Source organism: Clavelina lepadiformis, chromosome 6 (assembly GCF_947623445.1).
Source record: "Clavelina lepadiformis chromosome 6, kaClaLepa1.1, whole genome shotgun sequence".
Lineage (NCBI taxonomy): Eukaryota > Metazoa > Chordata > Ascidiacea > Aplousobranchia > Clavelinidae > Clavelina > Clavelina lepadiformis.
In genome coordinates, this window is record NC_135245.1 from 16239168 (window position 1) to 16265259 (window position 26092).

The following is a 26092-nucleotide window of genomic DNA, read 5'->3' on the forward strand; positions in this document are numbered from 1 at the left end:
CTTCCACAAGGCCGACAAAAAGTAAAGGTCACGCAAGGGTTCGGTTCGTTGACCACGTGGTTGGTATGTCATTGTATCATTTTTCGTTGCGCGCATTTTTGACGGGATGGATGACGGGAACTGCGGAAATTTTAGACTCGGATAATTATTTTTTTTTACTTATCTGTTAACTGTCAGGTGCTTTAACGTCCTACCTAGTGGTTCTTAACCTTTTTCATCTGTTTTCCCATTTACGCCAACTACCACACCCCAAATTTCCCCGTTTAGTTTTAACAGTTTTTTGACTAGAGCTAAAGTAAGCCTCACTTCTAAACATAGTTTAATGTAACTAACCAAACACTTCGACTTTACGATTTTTTGTAATCAAATCAAACATTTCTGATACTACCACAAATGCAAAGTCAACTCAGCTTAGTAATATTTAATTCACGTTTTTGCTTACCATTACTTCAAATGTAGGTTCTTTACACCTCTATGAGTGCATGAGGCGATTGGGCAGTGGCTACAGTGTAAAAGGAATGTTAAACAGTGAGCTGTAGTGTATACGATGTATTTACGACAAAACTTTTTACGTGAATAGGATTTTTTTGTACAAAATGTTAATGAATATTTCCCAGCTGAACCTGCAAAATTTTCCACTGGTAGAAAATTTTCCACCGCTGCTCTAACCACTAGTCCATAAGGCCGACGAAAAGTAAAACACATTAAATGTGTTTTAATAATTTTTTTTAATTTGCGTTTGGTGACCATGCTGATGTTAACAACTTTTTTATATTCTCATACTGGTCGGTAATGCACGTTTTGCCCTCGAGGCCTTCTCAAATTTGTGGAAATTATTGTCATTAACTGCTAATATGTTTGCGAACACCTGCGGCAGCACAATCAATCAATCATTTTATTTTTCAGAAAAGCGTTGTGGGGACAAAAAATCAAAGCCAGTTGTTACTAACACGCGCCAATGAAAAGTGGGAAAGCCGAGAAAGCAACGTTGTACAGAGAAATAACTTTGATATTTGCTTGTAACTACTAGTACGGCTATTAAACGTTGCAACTTCACAACGAAATCAAATGTCTGTAATTCAGTTTGTTAATAAATTAACAACAAATATCTAATGACTGGCGTCAATTTACTCTCCGAGACTCGAGTCAAATCAAGTTAATTAAAAACGTGATTTGAGTCATTACAACATATCTGTAGGCAGCGTCTATTTCACTGGCAGCCGGTTACCGAATTTGGAAAAGCTACCTGCGGAAACGGCTAGTCGGTTACACAACTGGTGTTTTCTTATTTTGGTAAACGGCGGTCGTTGCAGTAGACACTTGTTTTGCCGACGTCGTTTACCGCAGTAGGAAAATACAAATACGGTGAATGGCAGCTACACTAGTTAGTGAATTGAAATGTAATTTAAACTGAGAACCACGAATTAATTTTTCCAAAATGTAAATCACCCAAAACTAATCCCTTCCGACCCAAACTCACTCTCACTTCTCTTAATTAAATTACTGAGCCAAGCTGCGAATTGAAATAAATGCTATTTTTCAACCAAAAATAAATTTTTTTTTCAAAGTCTAAATTAGTTTAATACTAATTCCCTCCAACTTAAACTCTCTGCTATCATGACGAGGCCTAAATTAAATTAGAAATAAATTTGTACAAAACAAAGAGAAACAAAAAACGGCAAGAATCGAAACCGAGACGTGTAGCATAAAAGCCCCAAGGTTAACCACGACATCCATGATTTGGACCATAAGGGTATTTACATTTTCACTCCTTGTTTACACATCGCACTCCCTCACTTGTGACCTTTGTTCGTGTATTTATAACAATAAAAGAACGATCGCGTATACTGCGTCTCAAAATCGTTTTTATAGTTAATTATAGGATGTTTGCAATAAAAAGTCATTCTTATAGAATTTTATCTTTCTTATGGCAATCCTTGATACGCCTCTCAACGCTGCAAGTTATATATACATATACATGTATATTGAGTGCAGTATATTTTATTGAAGCTCAAAAAACACAAACAAATTATATACCAAAGATATTAACAATACATACATATTGAGTGCAAGGCCAAAACAGAAAAGAATTTTTGTTGAGCCAAAAAAGCGTTCTTAACCTCTCTGTTAAGTATCAGGTGCTCTAACCGCTCTTCCACAAGGCCGACGAAAAGTAAAGGTCACGCAAGGGTTTGGTTCGTTTGCCACGTGGTTTGTGAATGCGGGTAATCGTAAGGCAAGGCAAAAAACGTTGCAAAATCGACAAACAACTTGGAAAGGTTTCTGCTGTTAGAGACTAGCCCAGTGGTGGCCAACGTTTTTCAAGCATGAGCCGTATACAGCAAACTAATGTGTTAAATTGTGAATATGCAAAATTTTTTAAAATTAAACAGTTTATTTAATAAGATGCTGCAAATATATGTCACACAGAAGACTTGTGCGTTTCCAGGCTATCTGTAAGTTGCTTAATCCGGTTGGTAAGTTGTTACAGTAATTCGTACCAATTCTGTTAAGTGGTCGTTAGTTAAGCTTCCACGATATTTAGATACGATACGAGATATTCGCGGAGAATAATGCAATGAACTGGTAAAAATTAGGAAACTTGGGATCATTCTTAATCAGGCCTAGTTCAAGTAACCCGAAACGTTTTCCCACCATTGCCGGTGTACCATCGGTCGCTACACTGACAAGATTTTTAAGAGGGACCTGAGCTTTTATTAAGACTTTGTCAAGTGCATCTTTAATGTCAATGCCTCGCGTCGTTTCTTTTAATGCTACCATGTCTAACAAGTCCTCTTTCACGGCAATCTCGAAGGAAACATAACGAGCAAATATGGCTAGTTGAGGATTGTCCTGAATGTCGGTAGATTCGTCAAGAGTCAGACTGAAAGAATGGGAATTTAACAAGTCATTTTGCATTGTTCCAGCAATATCCGCACGAATCTGAGAAATACGTCTTTCTGTAGTGTGTTGAGAACATGGCATTTGCAGTATCCGTTTGTGTTGGCCGGTGTTATCTGGTCACATGGTGTAAAAAATTGCGCTTGGAGACGTAAAGTGGTACGGTACCACAGAGATAATCAGCCATTGAACCGTTGATTTCTTCTATCCAGGTCGTTCGAACACTGTACCTAACAAAATCCAACCGAGCTTGTAGTAAGAGTCATTTCCAACCGCATGACACTTGATGGCGCTCTTCAACGTTCGATGTTGACTTTCAATTTGTCCATTGCAGCTGGCAGTTGGGTCTGTAGGCGCAGGTCTGTAGGCGCAGGTCTGTTTGTGTTTCGCACCTATGTGCGCAGTTAAGAGAAAAGCGAGGCGCGGGCCTCTGTCAGAAACAGTTTCAGAGGACAACCGAAACGACCTATGAAGTTTAAAATCAAAACAGACGTAACCGTTTGAGGTTACTTTGGTTGCACGATTAGGTAAAGAAATGACTTCCTTCCATCTACTGAAGCTGCAAATGATGGTTAATATATACGAAAACCCGTTGACTCTGTTAATGGACCAACCAGGTCCAAATAAATGTTTTAAAAGCACTCCGACAGTGGAGGAAATTTCATCAGGAGTGCTACTATGTGACGTTGAATCTTCGATTGCCCACTGTGTAGGCAAGTCCTGCACCAGCCGTTAACGTCTTTACTCATTCTTGTCCAAACATTACGATCAGCAATTAATTTTAAATTGCCACGTTCACCAGCGTGAGATAAATCGTGATTTATATGAAAAATCTGTCTTCTAAAGTACCTGGGGTCAATAGGATGAAAACCTTTCTGAGACACGGCGCCGAGCAGCTAAAGACCGGGGTCTTTCGTTTCAATCTCTGTAGATGCTGCTAAGTTATTAATTTTTCTGGCAAACTTTATAACTTTTAACTTAAAAGTAGCATCAAATTTTCTGCTCTTTCCTGCAGGAGGCATTTTTATCTAACAAATTTGTAACAAGAAATTTTATCTCACGAGAATTTGTAACACAGTAGAAAATACGCTACACTTTTAAAAGCGTATGTGTAGGAAAACAAAAAAGTGGCTGAGTTGTAATAAGTAGTCAGGCAAACAGGTAATTTTGGAGGAACTTGTTTTGTCATTCAAAACGATTACGTTATAAGTAGGGCAAGTTTTTGTTGCACTAAAAACGTGAGAAAGTTGCAGTTAATTTTAACAAAAGTTGCAGTAAAAAGTTGCATTTATGCAGAAGTTTTTAAAAGCATTAGGATATGAGATATTCGAAAGGATCCGTTGTATTACCCAACAGTCTAAGATTTGCAGGGTGTCTGCTTGTTCCGTTTCTTTCTTCGCTATACAATCGATCATGCATACATTTTTATGTTCTTTAGGTTTGAAACCTACATGACAGCATTTCGATGTCAGCTCCTGTAGAGCTGTCAAATTTGGTACTTTCCCATTTCACGGACGGCCTGGCGAGACCGCCGAAAATAACATTTTTTGCCGGTACGCAGCAAGAAAATAACGCAATGCGGAAAAAAAGCCAAACAGCAAAGCGTTAACCCACCCCTCCCCTCCCCCCAAAACAAGTCAAATACCACACCCCAAACCCCCTAGGTCTGCAACTAACTAAGTTATCTCAACAAAAATTGACCTCGAAAGACTAGACACAACCTGTTTCCGTTTGTGCGGGCTTGGCCAAAAGCCAAGTCATACTTCCACTTCTAATTTAGTTTGGGCACTGTCGTGAGTCGTCCTTGGCTGGGGTTGTTGAACTTCTAGCTTGCAAGCCTAGTGTTGCGTCATAGATAACATTGAGATTCAGCTAATCCATCACATAGCTCTTTGTTATGCAAAGCAAAGAGAATAGAACCATACTAGAAATAGTTTTATAGCATATTTTTTAAATCACTCCTTTTCATTTTGCGCAATACTTGATAAAAGTTGCAGTAAAAAGTTGCATGAAAAATAGAAAAAAGTTGCAATATAAAATTCCTACAAACAGCTTAAAACATCATACTACATAAATTCTGAGTATTTAGGAAGCTGCCGGAAGCTGTAAAAAAAAGTTGCAAAAACTTGCCCTAGTTATAAGATATCTTTGTTCAAAAGCACAATGCATTGTTATGTAGTTGTAGCCTTGCGACGGCGAGCGAATTTCTTGAGACTTCTTGGTGTGAGGTACGATTATTTTATTGTAGTCTGAAACAAAAATGCGGCATGGGCCTATGCACCAAGTATAGACGAAAGTGCCAGTATTTTGGACCTGAAAACTGGTAGTGGGCCAAGATGCCGGCATATACAGAAAGTAAATGATTTACTTTATCTAGTGTACTATCATATTGGCCAGAAAAATGGTTCAGATAAACAAGATTCTACTGTATTTTATATATATATATATATATGTGATGCTCATTTAGCCAATCTCCATTATATTTTACACATTTCAAGTGTACATAGCCATTTAATAATGTAAACGTTTTGCCAACTGCAGGAATTTGGTACAATAATACAAAATAAATAACCAAAAATGGGAGATAGTTGTAAGGTTTTTGTTGGGAATCTTTCTTACGACGCTACTGAGGATGAACTTAAGGACACATTTAGAAATTGTGGTAAAGTTGAAGATGTGGCTATAATCACAGATCGTGATACTGGCAGAGCTCGTGGTTTTGGGTTTGTCACCTTTAGCTCTCCGGATGAAGCCGAGGCAGCAATCAAGGGACTTCATCAAACTGATTTCAAAGGACGTGATCTCACTGTTCGGGAGGCGGAGTCACGAAGAGGTGGTGGAGGCGGATATCGTGGAGGAGGTGGTGGAGGCGGTTATCGTGGAAGAGGTGGTAGTGGTGGTGGTGGTGGTGGATATGGCGGCGGACGTGGAGGAGACGGATATGGAGGTGGTGGTGGATATGGAGGTGGAAGAAGAAGTGGAGGTGGTTACGGTAAGTCTTGCAGATCAAATTGCAAACCAGAATAAACCTGCTACTGCTATAAAATATTTAACAAAGCCAAGGGATTTTGCTTTTCACTAACCAGGATATATATCTTTTATATAATATATATATATATAATAATATTTTGTTAGTAGCAATAATGCTTAGCTGTTGTTTAGCTTTTAGAAGATGTTTTTTCATATGCTCACTAAAAAGACATGTTAGTTATGAGACTGGACATACTTATTTTGGGCCGAAATAATCATACTATTATTTGTTCTTTTGTGAACAATCCAAGCGTAAAATATCATATAGACCAAGTGGATATTTTCACAAGCACTTAGAAATGTCCCCAAGGGTGACACACATCAGGAGTTATGTGTTTGACAGGGATTTAAATGACGAGGTAAGAGGGCCAATTTAACATTTCACTTTTTATTCCAGCATCCCTCGTTACATTAAGCGAATTGTTATTTATTTGCTTAGGCCGTAACTCTACATAATTATTTATACTGCCATATTTTATTAATTTGTGTTTAAATTTTGTTGTTTTAAGGGTAAAAAGTGATGACATATCGCAAAAACACAATTTAAATTAGGCGCTTAGCCTTCTTCCATTTTTTTGCCTGAAATTTTCTTAGCAGAGTTTGTACGCTGGTATAAAGTTCTAAATTGATGCTTTATAATGTAAATGTTTTGCTGATAGCCAGATACTGGGACATTGAGTTTTAATGCATATATGATATTTTAAGTATTTTGCTCACATAAACGAACCTTAGACTGCTGTTTTTACATTCAATGCACCAGGTTATGTGTTGACATACCAAGGCCAAATTTGCTGGCTAAGTCTTCATTATAACAACTTAGACTTGGCCATATCAAGTACTTTCAATTCTCTTCTGTCCCAACCCTAACAGTAGTTATTAGTTATAATATTATGCTTATGTATATACTAGGTTTTCAAACTTTCTTTGGTTTTTTTAAAATATAACATTATAACAGTTCGTTATCAGTTCATGTTAATTTTAGTCACAATAAATGGTTAATTTGGCTGCTCAAAATATATCTCATTGGTCTATTGTGATTTGCATTAAATGTCATTTTCAATTTTGTTATATTTGTTTTATATAAATATTTTAGTGTTTTCTTACAAAAAATTAGACTATAGTTTAAAACATCCCAAATTTAGACATACCATTAGTTTTTGCTAACTAAGCATGTTGTTGAGATTAAACCTTGTTAATTATTGCTTAATAGATTGTTCGTTAATCTGACTCCATTAATCCCTGATAGCTTAGTTCAGCATTATAGTACCAAAACCAAACTGTCATTGGTCTTTCATATTGATATATTTTGATTGTCAACGAAACAGTTACTTTTTTCAGAGCACGGAATAGAGTTGCATTCAGTAGACTGTTAATACTCGACTCAACAATTGAGAACTAGCGCATTGAGCGCTGTAGTACGAATGATGTGATTCGTAAGTAATCAAAACTGGGTCGCGTATTTTAAACACCAAAATATAGCCCAACGCTTGTTGATAAACACACAAAATAGAACTTAAATAACATTATTATATATCATCAGATCCGCACGAGAATTATGACCATACATGTTGGGTGTGATTGTCGCAATTATGAAGGGCTAATTATGACAATAAACCCAAGTTCTCGACAGTCCAAATGCTGGGCTTTTCTAAACAAGAACTGTCTATCACTGTGTTACACAAACAATGACTTTTGCTTATTATAGTATGTTTGTTAATGGTTCTGAGATGTTATGTAATAAATGGTATAGGTTAGTAAGATTTAAAACAGATCTGAAACCCAAACATATGTCACGCCACATTGCACCAAATACTGTAGATTTTTCCATAAATTTAAAAGTTTGTCACAATCAAACCCAACACACATTATTTGCATGTGATTTTCCATGTAAAGTTTGAAAAGTAGTTTGTTACATGTATTATAGTAAATTATCCGTTGTTGCGACACTTTGTGCCCTAGTTTTAGGCTAAGTGTCATGTTGGCACTAAAAGGCAAGTGATTTTACTGTTTGCATTAAAAACTTATCACTAAAATATCAGGCTTACCTGATGATTATAATTTTTGACATTTTCAGTGGGAAAAAACAGATTTGTACTTTGCTGCTTATTTTCGACTATACGGTAGACTCCACTCATTATGACCACATTGGGACCAGACCATATTAGTTATTATATCTGAATGACCACAATGACCGAAACTGTTATAGTGCCGTGTTTAATCCCAACAGGTTTGATACGGTTAGGCTCAAAATGGCAAAAACATCAAATTTGTCATTTATTTCATTAAGATTAAAGAGAATCATTAAAGTAAACGTAAGTAGATGAAATAAGAATACATGTGGGATAATTGCAACTGTCAAGTTGCATGATTGCCATAAAAAATCTGAGAACATGGTCAATATATCAAAAGACTGGTCATAATAAACAGAATTTTATGTGGCAAAATTCGTGATCAGACCAAAATGGTCGTATAAAGTGCATGGTCATATTAAGCAGACTAAACTGTACTCTGAGAAGTTTCATCAAGACAACCTATTTTTGTTGGTGCTTTGTATTAAACAAAACCCTTATGTTGCAGGTGGTGGTGGCGGCGGCAACTACGATGGAGGCAGATATGACAACTATTGATTGCAAATTACATACTAAGCAATTCATTTGAAATGTTTAACATATACTTTCTGCCAAAGCAAGTCAGGCTTTGCTGGGTTAGCATCTATAGTTTTAAGCTCCTAATATGTTGTGTACTATCATATGGGCCACCTGTATATGGATATAAACTACAATCATTTGTTTTGCAATTTGTCTCTGCATTTTTGTAAAAGTTGCCGCTAGAGCATTTTGTACATCTTGTATCGTGCTTTTTGGCGAACCTTTTTAGAAATGTGTTGTAGTATTGCTTTGCCGTTTTTTTCATTCACATCAATTAAAAGTGGAAGCTTCAAATGGTTGTTTTACATGATGCTATATCCTGAGTCTGTGGTGAGCAAACAAAAATCAGTAGCCTTAAGCAGGGCTTTGGAGCCGGAGCCCGGAGCCGTGCATTTTCAACGGAGCCGGAGCTCTACTTGAAATTCAAATGGAGCTGGAGCCAGTTTTTTGAAAAATTGCTCAGGCTCCGATGTATTTCATAAGTTGCTATGCTACTATTATAGGCTGAATTCACAAAATTAAGAATTGTTACTTCTTTAGCACCACCTTTTCTAGCTAACTCAGGTTGCTGGGGATTTGACAGCAGAGCAGTCACACTCACATGTTCGTAGCTGCTACCAATGGTACTGCCTACTGACTGACTGATTTGATAGTTTTCACTGAGGTTTTTAGATTGAAAGTACCGTAGTTCCTTTAGCCAATGATGCAGCAGGAAAGTTGTGGATATAACCTTTGTTTAGTTTATCCAACTTTAGTTTATGCTAATCCATGCTTTTAGGGCACTAAAAGATCTTAATTCTGTACTAACGATATGAGTAAGAAAAGCCAGAAATCTTCCGGGTTATATTTGTCAAATTGAAAAAAATGAAGAAATTTGTGCAGCCAAATTAGAATTAAAAATGTTCAATTTGAAACGTCACATAGAACGGCATCACCATGATATTTTGAAAACTGTTCTTGAAGAAGAGCAACCAAAGAACAAAGAAGATATTCATGACAACAGCACAAGTAAACAACAAATGCTTTGGGTTAAAAGTGAGACATGTTGCTTCACTGATCAGCAAAATTCGCCAGGTTGTGACGGCTGCAAGAACTCCGAAAATTGATGCAATTTTAAAGAGAAAAACCAATAAAGGGGCTATTAATGACCAAGCTACAAGGTGGGGTAGTACATACCTTATGCTTGAACGCCTTCTTGAACTGAAACCTGTCTTGGTAGACATTGTATCACTGTTTGATGGTCAATGGAACGAAGTAAAACAGCTGGAAGAGTTGCTTCGCCATCCTTTCGTCACAACCAAAAAACTGCAGGCTTCCGATTTGACACCTGGGTCATTTTTCAAAGAATGGAAAAAACTACTTTTCCAGTTTTCTCATATTGGTGGCAATTTGGCTGATGCCATAAGAACATCCATGGAGCGTCGTGAGCAGGCGCTTTTCGCCAATGATGTGCTGCTGGCAGCAGTATATGTTGACCCGATGTACAGGGTAATATTGAATGATGAGCAACATTCAAAAGGGAAAGCTACTTTACTCGAAATTGCTCTGTCTATGAAGGATCATGAAGAAAGGAGATTAGGTAAAAATCTGTCACAAGGTGGAAATCAAACCAACGTGGGAGAATCAGCAAACTTTTCACCCACCTCAGAAGATGAGGACTTTGAAAAAATTCTAGATCGGCAGGCAAAACGTCGCAAAATTGCAGCAGAAGCTACAGATGGAAGTGCACTTCAAAGGTATAAAATGGACGTTATCAATGCATATCCAATATGGAAAATATTGATAGGTCCTCAAAAGTGGCTGTCATGGATGCAATTTCCATGTACCCAGATATTCTGCAAAAAGTGGCGTACTCAGTTACAGCTTTGCCACCAACACAAGTGAGTGTAGAGAGACTTTTCTCCACATTGCGCATCATTCACTCTGATTTAAGATGCTCGATGAAAGAAGACTTGACAGAGGCAATATTATTTCTTCGCACGAATGGTTTTTGAGCTTCTTTATGCAGAAATAGATGTTTTGTGTTCATTGATTGTGTTGTTTTGTTTGTGATTATTTTGAAACGCTAGATATTCCTAATTGAGCGTTCATGCTTAAAATTTTGATTTTAAAATTTTACGTTTTTGACGTAATGGAGCCGGAGCAGTGGTTTTAATGAGCTCCGGAGCTGGAGCTAATTTATAATAAAAGAGGGCTCCGGAGCTGGAGCTGGAGCAATTTAATATTTATGCCTGCTCCAAAGCCCTGGCCTTAAGTTGAAGTTTGTACATGGAATTTAAACATTATGAAAAGTGCCGCCGTACCAGACTAGAGCGAATTAGAAAATGTTACTGTACTTTATCATTAGTGTATTTTTGTATCTGTTAGAGGAGGCGGTACTAGGCTCGCAACGGAGGGTGTAGACCAGGGGTGTCAAACTCAATCGCACCAGGGGCCAAAACTCAAAACTTATTTAACGCCGCGGGCCGTAAGGATAAAACTTGATTGAACGTTTCGTGACACGAGTACATGAATTGGAACAGTCAGCGAAACAGCACCAAATTTTTGTTTTTTTGGCGGTTTTGGCTGGGAATAAATCGATTTATTCTATCGCATGATGAGGCAACTGTTGTGCTGCTGTATTGTGCGATTTGTTATAATCTTGTTTCTTGCTTGAAAAAAGTAAGTTATACTGCACAATGATCTCGCGGGCCGGAAATAGTTCAATGTATAAAATAGCATTGCGGGCCAAGTTTTATTGTAAAGCGGGCCGGATGTGGCCCGCGGGCCGGATGTGGCCCGCGGGCCGGGAGTTTGACACCTATGGTGTAGACGGTTACATATTAAATAAAAACAATGGGTGTATGATGTAGAATAGAGAATAATTGAATGTTCTAGAATAGTTTATTTCGAATCCTATTCTAGAATAGCATAAAGGTGAAAATATTTAAGCACCCACATTGTTTTTTTTTGCCTTCACAATAAGCTTGTAATGAAATGGTTGGTTATTGTTGTTGAACTTGACTGTACCAGTCACTCCAATCAAAGAGATTTAAACACATGAGTAGAAACTTCTCTTTTGCGCATGACGTCATGTTTGTTTCTTTTATTCTCTTGGAGCATATTCTACTTTCTCCACGGTCACGGTTCACTACATAACAATAAACATGCGGACGACGATAATGATTTTCAGATCCGTTTGCAGCTGGAACAGATTAGTCTTATTATTACGGTGCAGTTGTTGGGATCCAATGGGTGTTAAATTTAATTGAAATGTGCTTGAAAGGTGTTGTGCTATTAAAATAGGCTACTGAAAGTCTGATTTCAGATCTTGTTATTGTAGTGCAGTTGTTGAGATCTAATGGAGGTCAATTTGAAGTTAATTATTGAAATAGATTGTGACCCAAAAGACGATGCAGCAAACTTCATGTAAGATACGATATGTTTATTATTCAATTAGCCAACTGCTGTTGAGCTTTTCCTGTATGGCGGTCACCCAGAGGGTACGTTCTGGCCAATTTATAATAAACAAACAAGCAAAACAACAAATTAATGTAAGCCGTAACGAATATTTGAAGAAATACTGTACTGATATATTGATGTCATTTAATCTGATAATGAAGATATTTATTTGCAGATGTGGACAATGTTTGCATAACTGCACAAGTGATGAAACTTTGCTGGCTCATCAAAAAACTGTTCACGGTATATTTGTTTAGTGTTTGAAACTTATTTCATTTGGAGCTCTATCATTGGCAGTTCCGATTAAAAAATCAAACAAACTTAATTTTACACTTTTCTCGCAGAATCTTCTAGCACTAATATTACAAAAGAAAAGCTGATGGAATGGTGGGAAACAGTGGGTGGCGTTCACTCGAAATTAAGTTATTTTTTTCGCTTCGGCATTGGATCATCGCAAACATCACCATGTTTCCAGTCAATAACGTGATTTACATTTGACCCCTTAAGTGACTTGATATTCTTTTTGCACATTATCACATTTTCAAATTGTGCATATTGGTGAATATCAGGCACTTCATTTCGACGGCCAGTTTGTCTCATATGACCGAAATATGCCTCCAATGGGTCTTGGTTTAAGCGCTTAGTTAAGACGTATGAACCTTCTGGGCTGTTCTCCAACAAGAATTTCACCAATTCAGCAATGGCCATGGATGTGGAAACTAAACCGTCGTAGGTTTGATGGCTCAGAAACTGCTTTGACTGTTCGGAAACGGACCCAGTTAAACTGCTTTTCCATTGTTTTAACTGTGAGAGGAATGTATTAAGCCATTTCAGACGAGGATCATCAATCGTTGTATATGGTTTCAAGTCTGGGTTGTATGAATAATTTAATCTGGTGTTCATGAGGTCAAACCACTTATTCAGCAAACCACGCACTCATCTTCATTTCTTCTCCACCACGACTTTTCATTAAACTGGAGACAGTTCCAGAGAGCAATTGTGCAGCATAGCAAACCCGCATTTTTGCGTAACTCTTTTGGGAAAAATGGCCATCAGTCAACTTGCAACTTCTCAACTCTGAACTTTCAAATAGGTAGGGAACATGGCAAAAATGCTCCCACAAAATGAAATGTTGTTTGTACTTCATCATTCTAGCTCCACCTGGACGGCTAGATCTCACACAGTTACAGGCTGTCTTCAGCAAGTGTGGAGGGTCACTAATCAAATAAATAGGCATTTCTGGCTGATAAATATTAATACACTTGCAGGGGACGGTCAAATTGGAATTATTGAGCAATTGGAACAATTTTCGATTGCAGGATGCACCATCAGCAACAAGTGCTAAGACTGTAAAACCACATCTGGCCAAGGATTCAACCACTTCCCAGAACCTTCCGGCAAGCGAGCAGATTTCAAGGACGAAACAGATTTGAAATGTACTTTTGTTTCAAAGATACGCTTCCTCGGCGGCTTTCTTGAATTTACCTGCGCCAAAGTCAGCTTAGGCATACACAAAGTGGGTACTGCTCCTTCACGTAATTCTTTACGGGAACCCTCTGCAAAAAAACTCTTATTTGTGCATACATGAACATTTGCAATTTTGATACTTGTAATGATACATATATTAATCTGAAACCACAGTGAAGGTTTGCACTAATAGCTTGTTACAGATGCAGTGTTATGCTGTGCTCACTCGCTAGCAAATGTAATGAAATTCTGCATCAAACCATCTCATGGAAAACAAACGCTAGACATGGCATTACATTAAATATCTTTCCTCAATGCACTAGCTACACTACATATAAGTGTATGTAAAACAAATTTTACTTAAAACAATGTCAGATCTTTCAAAATGCCCTTCACACATTTTCACAGCATCTCGAGCAAATAGGTTTTTTATGTGCTCGTCGCTTCTGCAAGCCAGCACAATACACTCCAACCTTTCAGCCCAGCTTTCCTTCTCCTTTTTTACAAATTTTCTCGAAGGTATCTTAAACAGAGTCACGGCAGGTGACCTGTTGTTGCACATTGGTAAACAGCACAAGTTTGCCATTATTTCAGACTATTTAGCATTTTAGCCTATTTCAATAACTCAAAACCTGCAACATAAGACCTGTACTAATGAGTCTTAATCTGTAAAGTTTTTATTCTGTGCGTAGAGCGTAATTTTATGCGCAGATGAAACAATACAATATGACTCGGTCTATCTAAATTTTTCATCCATTCATTTTATTTTTCACCTTAAATGTTATGGTGAACGAAAAAATCTTCCCGTGCAATGCAAGTAGGCTAGGCTAAGCCATGCCTTGATACAAAACAGCAGCATTAGCAGTTCAAGGAACTGAAACTAAATTAATTGCTGAACCTAAAACTCTCACCTGATTTCATTAATTAATTTCAATTAAATTTAACACCCATTGGATCCCAACAACTGCACCGTAATAATAAGACTAATCTGTTCCAGCAGCAAACAGATCTGAAAATCATTATCGTCGTCCGCATGTTTATTGTTATGTAGTGAACCGTGACCGTGGAGAAAGTAGAATATGCTCCAAGAGAATAAAAGAAACAAACATGACGTCATGCGCAAAAGAGAAGTTTCTACTCATGTGTTTAAATCTCTTTGCTCCAATACAATCTTTGATTGACTGAATGTTTATTGTCCTCGATATAATGAGCCTCAAGGTCTTTGTCTTGCTTTATCAACCCTAGACTCGACTGTTCAGCCAAAAGCTGATTGTCTTGTGTTGCCGACAACCAAAGTTGTCTAACTTGTCACTGAGCTAATTTAGTTTGTACTCATCAGTAGATTGCACAATAATGTTGATTGTATAAACTGATTATATTGTTTCTTCTTAATACGATTAAAAATTGGCAGATCATTTGCACATCAACAGCATTTCATTCAACAGTTAATGTTTTAGCATATTGGCTTAGCTATATTCAACTGTATTAAATTACTTGTTGCTGGTTACTGTAAGACTTGTTACTGGCATACGCTAACACACTTACTTTTGGCAAACTGAACGCATGCGAGAAAGGCACAAATATTACGTCACAACTATGGGAAATGGTGTGGTAGATTGATTTCTGACTGGCCTAAGCCAAGTCTTACTGTTTGACTCCGAGATAATTTATCTTTGACTCCGATGCGTTTACTGTCTCTATATTGCTTCTTAAATCAACACCAACTTCATAAGGTCAAATTGTTATATTGTCCGAATAAGTTGTCACATCGAAACCAATTAATCACCATTCCACATTTGAATAGAACTATCACTTGAATTCAATACTGAATAAGCCAAAACGTAAAACAGATCCAAAACTAAAAACTGTGAGAAGTACTAGCAAGTCCTGAAGGGACAAGCCCTCGCAGAGCCTCGCCAGCCCGAGCATAACGATTTGAACCAAGCTTAACCTTTTATATCATACACGTCAGCCAATCAGCTAACGCCATGTTATTATTACACTGCTACCCTAAAACCACGTATCGCATACATTCTACGTCATCTAAACGTTTCATCAAGTACACTTCAAACTTTACGCCGTGAAAACAATGCTACTTGAAATGCTTATATCTGTGTCCAATATGTCAGTTAGAAATACAATTTGTTTGAATAACAGAATTTACCAAGTGTAACACAGCTGTCTAAATATTCAATTTTATCTAACTGGAGAAAATGCAAAAACTTATGCAAAATGCCAATTTATATAACTAATTGCCAATTCTATCATGATCCCCACACAACAATGGTACAGGAAGTGATTGTGGCTCGTGTTACGCTTTGCTAAAACGACACATAAGTACGAGAATTGTAAATCTTACACAATCTGTATATTACCTTTGGTTATTATTACAATATTATCACAAGCTCACCAAATTATTATGGTTCAAACAAGTTGATAATTGTCAAATTAACATGAGGTACAGCTCAGTTAATCGCGATTAGCGCATAGTTTTGGAATGTGAAATAACAATCTACAACATCTCCTGCAGGTGCCAATGAAAACCTTCAATCATAAAATAAAACCGGGTCCTAAGATTCGAGAAAAAATACGAAAATTGGATGGGAATCTTCTGAGATTCGGTTCTTTAGGTTTCCTTATTCTAGAATGTGCATCTCTAGGTGTAGTTAAGGTCGGTATTGACTTTGAGTACTGGTTGGTGGTTGTCGATCTGGTTGGTTTCTTTGTCTAAGGTATTTGGTCTTATTTACCATCCGATAAAAATACAGGTCTCTTTTTAGTCCATGCAAATCATAACATACATGCCCATAACAACTGGCTTGATCTTTTGACGATAAGTAAAATGATTGATAAATTGAACATGGAGCTAACTGGCATACGGCGTCCCAAACTTGTTTGATACGTTGTTTCACTACTATTCACAACAAATTGCCAAGCTTTTTGAAAGTTTTGGCTCTTCCTCAACGCAATTTTAGATACGCTACTCTAAGCTGAAGTTACATGTATATTAACACTTTTACTGCAAGGCAAAAATAGATAAAATTCTTGTTGGGCTAGAAAAAAGCGTTTTAACAATTCTGTTAAGTATCAGGTGCTCTAACCAGTCTACCACAAGGCCGACAAAAAGTAAAGGTCACGCAAGGGTTTGGTTCGTTGACCAAGTGGTTGATTTGTCATTGTACCATTTTTCGTTGGTAGCATTTTTGACGGGATGGATGGGACAACTGTGGAAATTTTAGACTCGGATTAATAATTATTTTACTTATCTGTTAACTGTCAGGTGCTTCAACGTCCTACCCAGACAACCCAGTAGTTCTTAACCTTTTTTCATCTGTTTTCCCATTTACGCCAACTACCACACCCCAAATTTCCCCATTCAGTTTTTAACAGTTTTTTAGCTAGAGGTAAAGTAAGCCTCACTTCTAAACATAGTTTAATATAACTAACCAAACACTTCAACTTTACGATTTTTTGTAATCAAATCAAGCATTTCTGATAGGTAGGCCTACCACGAATGCAAAGTCAACTCAGCTTAGTAATATTTAATTCACGTTTTTGCTTACCATTACTTCAAATGTAGGCTGTTTACACCTCTATGTATTCATGAGGATATTGGACAGTTGCTACAGTGTAAAAGGGATGTTAAACAGTGAGCTGTAGCGTATACGGTGTATTCATTTATGACAAAAGTTTTTATGTGAATGGGATTACTGTGTACAAAACGTTAATGAATATTTCCCAGTGGAACCTGCAAAATTTTTCACTGGTAGAAAATTTTCCACCACTTAACAACCGCTGCTCTAACCACTTGTCCATTAGGCTGACAAAATTAAAATTCAGGCAAGGGTTTGGTTCGTTCACTATTTGATTTATGAAAGCGGGTATCAAAGTGTCTCTATTAACTCTATTGATGAGATTTTTGTTTTTTTGGCGGACATGGCATATGACAAGACAAGGCGTAAAGCGTTCCAAAAAATCGACAAACTCTTCCTGGCACCTACATCACTGAGGATTACTGCATATTCAAAACTAGCTGATTGGACATGAGTGACGTAGCAAACCATCTTCTACTTCCTCGCACAACCGATCTGTGTAAAAGATTGTTGCCATGTACACAGGCCACCAGAACGGGACTCTGGTCCCGTGGATGGTGTTCATTTTAGCTGGGTTTTTGCTTTTCCATCCAGACCAGTGGTTCTCAAAGTTTTGTTCCGATTTCTCCCTTACCAACCAAAACACCGTCAATTCCTCCCCCCCAAAAAATTACAAAAAATAATTTCCAAATTTTACACTACCTGAATATTGTCCCTGGATGATGTCTTTTGAAGATTTATCTCAGGAATAAAATTCAAAATTGCAAAAGAACGCTCTTACAAAATAACCAAACAAATTTACAAACAAATCGTTGCTCATTGTTAGTGAGAACCGTGAACCTCATGTTGAGAAGTTAATAAAGAAAATCGGGGAGAAAAGCGTGTGAGTTTTGCTCGAAGGTCTCCGCAAATATCGTGTGTTCCTCTTTTTTTCATCACTAGCTTACTAGCTAGTTCTATAAGTACCTTACTAACAATAAAGAGAAAACAATAGCCATTATGAACCAAACACACACGTTTATAACGTCAGTCACTGAACTTAAAGAGCTTGTCCTCGCGCACTAATGTAGACATCTAAACAACCTCTTCGAGAGGATTTTTTTGTTACAAATAAAATTAAAGTTTTTTTCATATACAGTTTTTCCTCCCCAATTCCTCCCTGGAATTAAAAATTCCCCCTTTAGTGAGCCAAGTGGCCCGGTTTGAGCAGCACTGATCCAGACACACCGGTCGGTTCCATCTTGACGGTGATACAACGTTTATGTCCTGCCAAACTATCAACTTAACTTTTCTTTTGTATTAAATGTGTTTTAATATTTTTTTTAATTTGCGTTTGGTGACCGTGCTGACGCTAATAACTTTTTTATATTCTCATACTGATCGGTAATGCATGTTTTTTCCTCGAGGCCTTGTCAAATTTGTGGAAATTATTGTCTTTAACTGCTAATATGTTTTCGCCACCTGCGGCAGCACAATCAATCAATCATTTTATTTTTTGGAAAAAGCGTGGTGGAGACGAAAAATCAAAGCCAGTTGTTACAAACACGTGCCAATGAACAGGAAAAAGTGGCAAAGCCGAAAAGGCTTAAAAGGTTCTACAGAGAAATAACTTTGATATTTGCTTGTAACTACTAGTACGGCTACTAAACCTACAATGTTTCGTCCCCTGGAGTAAAGACGAAATAAAAATTGAAACAACGTGGAAAGGTTTCTGCTGGTTGAGACGAGCCTACGAAGCTTCTATAGTATTTTAGTCAATATACTTATTGCGGGCCATCGAATAGATCGTACGTTTTAAATCGGCAAGCATGTCAACAAAACACGGCTAGAAACGATAAATGCTGACGCTGTCATGGTGGGTACGGTAATCGAGAATAAAGTGTTTTTTAAAACGCGAAACCACCTTAATTGGTCTGTCCAAGGGTTTGCGGGTTGCTTCGTGCCTGACAAAGACATGAGAGCAGGTAAGTAAGCGCGGGTCCACGTGAACTTCCGTATTCGTGGGAGAACGGAGAGCATTGTATCTTAATGTTGTCATAAACTAAGCCAGTTACGCCACAAAATTTGTGTGGGCCGTCAATTTGTCCATTGCAGCTGCGGTCTGCTTGTGTTTCGCACCTATGAACGCAGTTCAGAGAAAAGCGCAGACGTCCATTCCGCGCCTCTGTCAGAAACAGTTTCCAGAGGACAACCGAGACGATCTAGGCCTATAAAGTTTAAAATCAAAGCAGACGTAACCGTTTGAGATGATTTGTAAGGTAAAGGAATGACTTCCTTCCATCTACTGAAGCTGCAAATGACGGTTAAGATATACGAAAACCCGTTGACTCTGTTGATGGACCAACCAGGTCCAAATAATTTTTTAAAAGCGTTACGACGGTGGAGGAAATTTCATCAGGGGTACCGGTACCACAGTGTGACGTTGAACCTTCGATCGCCCACTGTAGAGGCAAGTCCTGCGCCAGCCGTTAACGTCTTTACTCATTCTTGTTCAAACATAACGATCAGCAATTAATCTTAAAGTGCCACTTTCACCAGAGTGAGATAAATCATGATTTATATGAAAAATCTGTCTTCTAAAGTACCTGGTGGCAATACGAGGAAAACCTTTTTTAGACACAGCTCCGAGCAGCAAAAGACCGAAGTCTTTCGCTGGAAACTGTTTAGATGCTGCTAAGTTATTAGTTTTTCTAGCAAACTTTTAACTTAAAGGTAGCATCAAGTTTTCTGCTCTTTGCTGCAGGAGACATTTTTATCTGACAACGGCAATTCATAACGAGAATTTGTAACATAGTAGAAAATACACTACACTTTTAAAAGCGTATGTGTAGGAAAATAAAAAAGTGGCTGAGTTGCAATAAGTAGTCAGGCAAATAGGCTGTGATAATATTAAGAACTAATGTAATATAAGATTGTGTAAGACTAAGAATTCTCGTCTATCGAATCAGCGAAGCATAAAACTGCGTGAAGTAATCGATTACTTCCTGCTAATTGTGTGTGCTTTATGAGTTATCACTCTTCTTGTTATTACGATCAACGCCGCAACATGTAAGTCTTTATGCTGTTGCTGTACCAATGTTTTATCTAAATGTATTCGTTTAAAGAAGCTTCAATATAATCAGAATATATAGTTGTCATTCCTGTGTAATCATTGTTGAATTCGATTTGAAGAAGTTCAGTTTCAATAGAATTATTTATAGATAAATTTGTCATCATCTTCAAGACAATTAGCTTTTAGCAGAACAATTAAGTCCAAGATTGCGAAAAGCATACAACGACCTTTAAAGTCTCATATATCATCGAGTGCAATAAACAATTCAGTGGACAAACATTGTAGTGAAGTGGTCAACCTTACAGGTTAAGGTTAGGGCAATTTTGCAGGAATTTGTTTTGTCGTTGAGAACGATTACGCTATAAGATATCTTTTGTTCAAAAGCACAATGCATTGTTATGTAGTTGTAGTGTCGCGACGGCGAGCGAATGTCTTAAGACTTCTTGGTGTGAGGTACGATTATTTTATTGTAGTCTAAGACAAAAACGCGGCATGGGCCTATACATCATATATAGGCCTAAGTGCCAGTATTTTGGACTTGAAAACTGGTAGTGGACCTATACGCCGGCATTTACAGAAAGTAAATGATTTACTTCATGTAGTGCGCTATTATACTGGCCAGAAAAATGGTTCAGAAAAACAAGATTCTTGTGTATATATATGATATATATAACTATTATACTTATTTATCAAATCCCCAATATTTTTTATACATTTAAAGTGTGTACCTGGCGAATCAATGATATAAAAGTTTGCCAACTGCAGGAATTTGATACAATAATACAAAATAAATAACCAAAAATGGGAGATAGCTGTAAGGTTTTTGTTGGGAATCTTTCTTACGACGCTACTGAGGATGAACTTTACGAAATATTTGGAAATTGTGGAAAAGTTGAAGATGTGGCTATAATCACAGATCGTGATACTGGCAGAGCTCGTGGTTTTGGGTTTGTCACCTTCAGTTCTCCGGATGAAGCCGAGGCAGCAATCAAGAGACTTCATCAAACTGATTTCAAAGGACGTGATCTCACTGTTCGGGAGGCGGAGTCACGAAGAGGTGGTGGTGGTGGCGGAGGCGGTTATCGTGGAAGAGGTGGAGGATATGGCGGCGGACGTGGAGGTGGTGGAGGATATGGAGGTGGAAGAAGTGGAGGTGGTTACGGTAAGTCTTGCAGATCAAATTGCAAACCAGAATAAACCTGCTATTGTTATAAAGTATTTAACAAAGACAAGGGCTTTTGCTTTTCACTAACCAGGATATATATCTTTTGTATAATATATATATAATAATATTTTGTTTGTAGCAATGATGCTTAGCTGTTGTTTAGCTATACAAAGATGTTTGTTCATATGCTTACTAAAAAAACATGTTCGTTTTGCGACTGGACATATTTATTTTGGGCCGAAATAATCATATTATTATTTGTTCTTTTGTGAACAATCCAAGGGTAAAATATCATATAGACCAAGTGGATATTTTCACAAGCACTTAGAAATGTCCCCAAGGGTGACACACATCAGGAGTTATTTGTTTGACAGGGATTTAAATGACGAGGTAAGAGGGCCAATTTAACATTTCACTTTTTATTCCAGCATCCCTCATAACATTAAGCGAATTGTTATTTATTTGCTTAGTTCGTAACACTACATAATTGATAGGGTTGGGACAAGCCATATTTTATTAATTTGTGTTTAAATTTTGTTGTTTTAAGGGTGAAAAGTGATGACATATCGCAAAATTACAATTCAAAATTGGCACCTTAGCCTTTTTCCATTTTTTTGCCAGAATTTTTCTTAGCAGAGAGTTTGTACGCTGGTATAAAGTTCTAAATTGATGCTTTATATTGTAAATGTTTTGCTGATAGCCAAATACTGGAGCATTGAGTTTTAATGCATATATGATATTTTAAGTATTTTGCTCACATAAACGAACCTTAGACTGCTGTTTTTACGTTCAATGCACCAGGTTACGCGTTGACATACCAAGGCCAAATTTGCTGGCTGAGTCTTAATTAGTCGAGTCGTATAATAATTGAGTCGTATATACTGGGTTTTCAAACTTTCTTTGGTTTTTTTAAAATATAACATTATAACAACTATAGCAATGTTTTGTGATATGATTGCGTGTTGATTTTAGTCACAATAAATGATAAATTTGGTTGCACAAAATATATCTCTTGGGTCTATTGCGATTTGCACTAAATGTCATTTTCATTTTTGTTATATTTATTTTATGTAAATGTTTTAATGTTTTCTTACAAAAAATTAGACTGTAGTGCAAAACATCCCAAATTTAGACATACCATTAGTTTGTGCTAACTAGGCATGTTGTTGAGATTAAACCTTGTTAATTATTGCCTAATACAGTGGTTCTCAACCGGGGGTGCGCGGACCCCCAAGGGTCCGCGAAACGTTTTCAGGGGGTCCGTGAGAACTTCGAAATTTGCAACATAAAGTACGAGTTTTTAAAAAGTTTTTGCTGTTTATCATTGCTGTTTGGAATAGGCTTGAACATTTGCTTAATTGCCTATCGTGATGGGACAATACAAAAGCTTATTGAGATTTATCACCCGCAGGGAAGGCCTATTGTGATGCAATAGATTGCGGATTATACGAGAAGACAGCTGGATACAGTGATTTTAAGTTGCTGGAGATTGCACATAATCGCTTTCTCAGTTTCTGCTCTCGTTCATATAAAATCGAAAACACGTAACCAACTAAATGTTGAAGACGACATGCGACTATCGATTTCGAAAATTCAACCCCGTATTTCAAGACTTGTTTCTAATATGCAACAGCAAAACTCCCATTAAGTGTATTCGCTTTGAAATAAATAAAAATATCCGCATAGTTTGATGTTATTTTGATTGAATAGCGCAGTCGTGCACCAAGACTATTAAGTAAAACTAAGCAAAGAAACATTTAAGTGCAGTCTCAGAACCCTTAGTTTGCTTAAACTTCAGGGGTCCGCCAACTGCTTTGACAGCACCAAAAGGGGTCCGCCAAGATCAGAAGGTTGAGAACCACTGGCCTAATAGATTGTTCGTTAATCTGACTCCATTGATATCGCATTCATTAATCCCTGATAGCTTAGTTCAGCATTATAGTACAAAAACCAAACTGTCAATGTCTTTAATATTGATATATTTTAATTCTCAACGAAACAGTTACTGTTTTCAGAGCACGGAATAGAGTTGCATTCAATAGACTGTTAATATTCTACTAAACATTTGAGAACTAGCGCATTGAGCGCTGTAGTACGAATGACGTAACTCGTAAGTAATCAAAACTGGGCCGCGTGTTTTAAACACCAAAATATAGCCCAATGCTTGTTGATAAACACACGAAACAGAACACAAATAACATTATAATATATCATCAGATTTGCACGAGAATTATGACCATATATGTTGGGTGTTGGGTGTGACAATTATGAAGGGCTAACAATGACTTTTGCTTATTATAGTATGTTTGCTAATGGTTCTGAGATGTTATGTAATAAATGGTATAGGTTAGTAAGATTTAAAACAGATCTGAAACCCAAACATATCTCACGACACATTGCACCGAAATAGATTTTTCCGTAAAGCTAGAAGTTTGTCACAATCAAACCCAACACACATTATTTGCATGTGATTTTCCATGTAAAGTTTGGAAAGTGGTTTGTTACATGTATTACAGTAAATTATCCATTATCGCGACACTTTGTGCCCTAGTTTTAGGCTAAGTGTTATGGTGGCACTAAAGGCCAAAGTGATTTTACTGTTTGCATTAAAAGCTTGCCACTGAAATATCAGGGTTAGCTGATGATTATACTTTTTGGCATTTTCAGTGGGAAAAAACAGATTTGTAGTTTGCTGCTTAGTTTCGACTATACTGTAGACTCCTTATTATGACCACATTGGGACCAGACCATATTAGTTATTATATCTGAATGACCACAATGACCAAAACTGTTCTAGTGCCGTGTTTAACCCCACTAGGTTTGATACGGTTAGACTCAAAATGGCGAAAACATCAAATTTGTCATTGATTTCATTAAGATTAAACTGAATCATTAAAGTAAACGTAAGTTGATGAAATAAGAATACGTGTGGGATAATTACAACTGTCAAGTTGCATGATTGCCATAAAAAATTAATAGAAAATCTGAAAAAATTAGTCAATATATCCAAAGACTGGTCATAGTAAACAGAATTTTATGTGGCAAAATTCGTGATCAGACCAAAATGGTCATGTACAGTGCATGGTCATAATAAGCAGACTACACTGTACTCTGCGAATTTTCATCAAGACAACCTATTTTTGTTGGTGCTTTGTATTAAACAAAACCCTTACGTTGCAGGTGGTGGTGGCGGCGGCAACTACGATGGAGGCAGATATGACAACTATTGATTGCCAATGACATACTAAGCAATTCATTTGAAATGTTTAACATATACTTTCTGCCAAAGCAAGTCAGGCTTTGCTGGGTTAGCATCTATAGTTTTAAGCTCCTAATATGTTGTGCACTATCATATGGGCCACCTGCATATGGATATAAACTACAATCATTTGTTTTGCAATGTGTCTGTGCATTTTTGTAAAAGTTGCCGCTAGAGCATTTTTTACATCTTGTATCGTGCTTTTTGACATACCTTTTTAGAAATGTGTTGTAGTATTGCTTTGCCGTTTTTGTCATTCACATCAATTAAAAGTGGAAGCTTCAAATGGCTGTTTTGCACGATGCTGTAGCCTGAGTCTGTGGTGAGCAAACAAAAATCAGTAGCCTTAAGTTGAAGTTTGTACTGGAAATTAAACATTAGTTTAGTTTTAAAATGTGATTGAATATATCATGAAAAGTGGCGCTGTACCAGACTAGAGCGAATTAAAAAACGTTACTGTACTTTATCGTTAGTGTATTTTTTCTGTTGGAGTAGGGAGTACAAAGTTCGCAACGGAAGGAGTAGACGGTTACAGATTGAATAAAAAATGGGTGTGGTTGGAGATGCACAATACAGAATAATTAACTATTCTAGAATAGTTTCTTGCAGATTCAGAATTTCGGATTCTATTCTAGAATAGCATAAAGGTGAAAATATTTAAGCACCCACAGTGTTTTTGTTTTGTCTTCGCAATAAGCTCACCAAATTACTATGGTTCAAACAAACTATGGCCAACCTTGACTGCAATACACATACTAAATTGGCTGGGATTAAAGCTGATGCGCGACTAGATAGTGAATTAGAATTTTGACCTTTTGACGGCCAATTTGTCGCCGGTTAATTTGATCGCCGGCCAATTTATCGACGGTTAATTTCATCGCCGGCCAATTTGTTGCCGGTCAGTTGTCCACTACCAGTTGTCGCCGGTGAATTTGTTCACGGTCACTTCACGTGATCCCGATATTTCAGTGGCAAGTTTTTAATGCAAACAGTAAAATCACTTTGCCCTTTAGTGCCACCATAACATTTCGTGACGCGACACTTAATCGAAAGACAGTTTATCGAACGACAGTTTATTGAACTTAATCGAACGACAGCTGATCGAACCGACAGTTGATCGAACGACAAGTAATCGAACCGACAGTTGATCAAACCAACAGTTGGTCGAATCGACTGTTGTTTCTCCCGCACACAGTCATAGCACAACGTGGCGTACAGTTGCATTGTTTGTTGTAGAAAATTGAAATTTGGTGACTTTTCATAAAAAATGTTCAGCTATCTGTCCATGTTTGTTTGATAAAGTTGGATTTTGTAATTTTTGAGATATTGTGATATTTATATAATTTTGCTCTCTCTCCGCATTGAAGCGTATTACTCATGTACGCACCAATAACTTGACTAATTATTCTCTTTCGTTCTCTTCTCGCGGTTAGCTGGTTTTCCGCACAGCGGGGGCGCGACGTAACGATACCACAATTTTTTCAAACAGTGCTAACACTGCAGTTTGAAACTCAATAAGAAACGGCAGGCCGTATT

General features: G+C 37.3%; 2 protein-coding genes and 1 long non-coding RNA gene across 9 annotated transcripts; 2 read left to right on the forward strand and 1 right to left on the reverse strand.

The window, feature by feature from the left end:
• The first annotated feature begins 5403 nt into the window (after positions 1-5403).
• Positions 5404-24842, forward strand: LOC143462066 (putative RNA-binding protein RbpA). 7 transcript variants are annotated; one of them, XM_076960095.1, is made up of 4 exons: positions 5500-5779; positions 21190-21294; positions 21580-21687; positions 24478-24842. In XM_076960095.1, exons 1-4 carry the CDS (start codon positions 5648-5650, stop codon positions 24535-24537), a joined length of 405 nt encoding a protein of 134 aa, XP_076816210.1. In that variant the 5' UTR covers positions 5500-5647; the 3' UTR covers positions 24538-24842. The 7 variants fall into 7 exon arrangements, 6 of the variants coding, with proteins under 6 accessions (XP_076816205.1, XP_076816208.1, XP_076816206.1 ...); XM_076960090.1 differs by lacking the exon at positions 21580-21687 and having other exon boundaries at positions 5404-5779; XM_076960093.1 differs by lacking the exon at positions 24478-24842 and having other exon boundaries at positions 5404-5779; positions 21580-21599.
• Positions 9013-12501, forward strand: LOC143462062 (uncharacterized). Its single transcript, XM_076960082.1, has 3 exons — positions 9013-11987; positions 12196-12263; positions 12365-12501. Exon 1 carries the CDS (start codon positions 9573-9575, stop codon positions 10461-10463), a length of 891 nt encoding a protein of 296 aa, XP_076816197.1. The 5' UTR covers positions 9013-9572; the 3' UTR covers positions 10464-11987; positions 12196-12263; positions 12365-12501.
• LOC143462071 (uncharacterized) lies at positions 11989-14588 on the reverse strand. Its single transcript, XR_013118137.1, has 2 exons — positions 13848-14588; positions 11989-13576 (listed from the first exon to the last, which is right to left on the reverse strand). It is a non-coding gene; the product is annotated as an uncharacterized LOC143462071 (long non-coding RNA).
• Positions 24843-26092: the final 1250 nt, after the last annotated feature.

Bases quoted from the DNA above. Each gene is read 5' to 3' on its own strand.
- LOC143462066 (XM_076960089.1), top strand. From the start codon at position 5,479: ATGGGAGATAGTTGTAAGGTTTTTGTTGGGAATCTTTCTTACGACGCT. The intron at 5,894-8,508 runs GTAAGTCTTGCA...CTTATGTTGCAG, and splicing joins AAGAAGTGGAGGTGGTTACG to GTGGTGGTGGCGGCGGCAAC.
- LOC143462062 (XM_076960082.1), top strand. From the start codon at position 9,573: ATGACAACAGCACAAGTAAACAACAAATGCTTTGGGTTAAAAGTGAGA.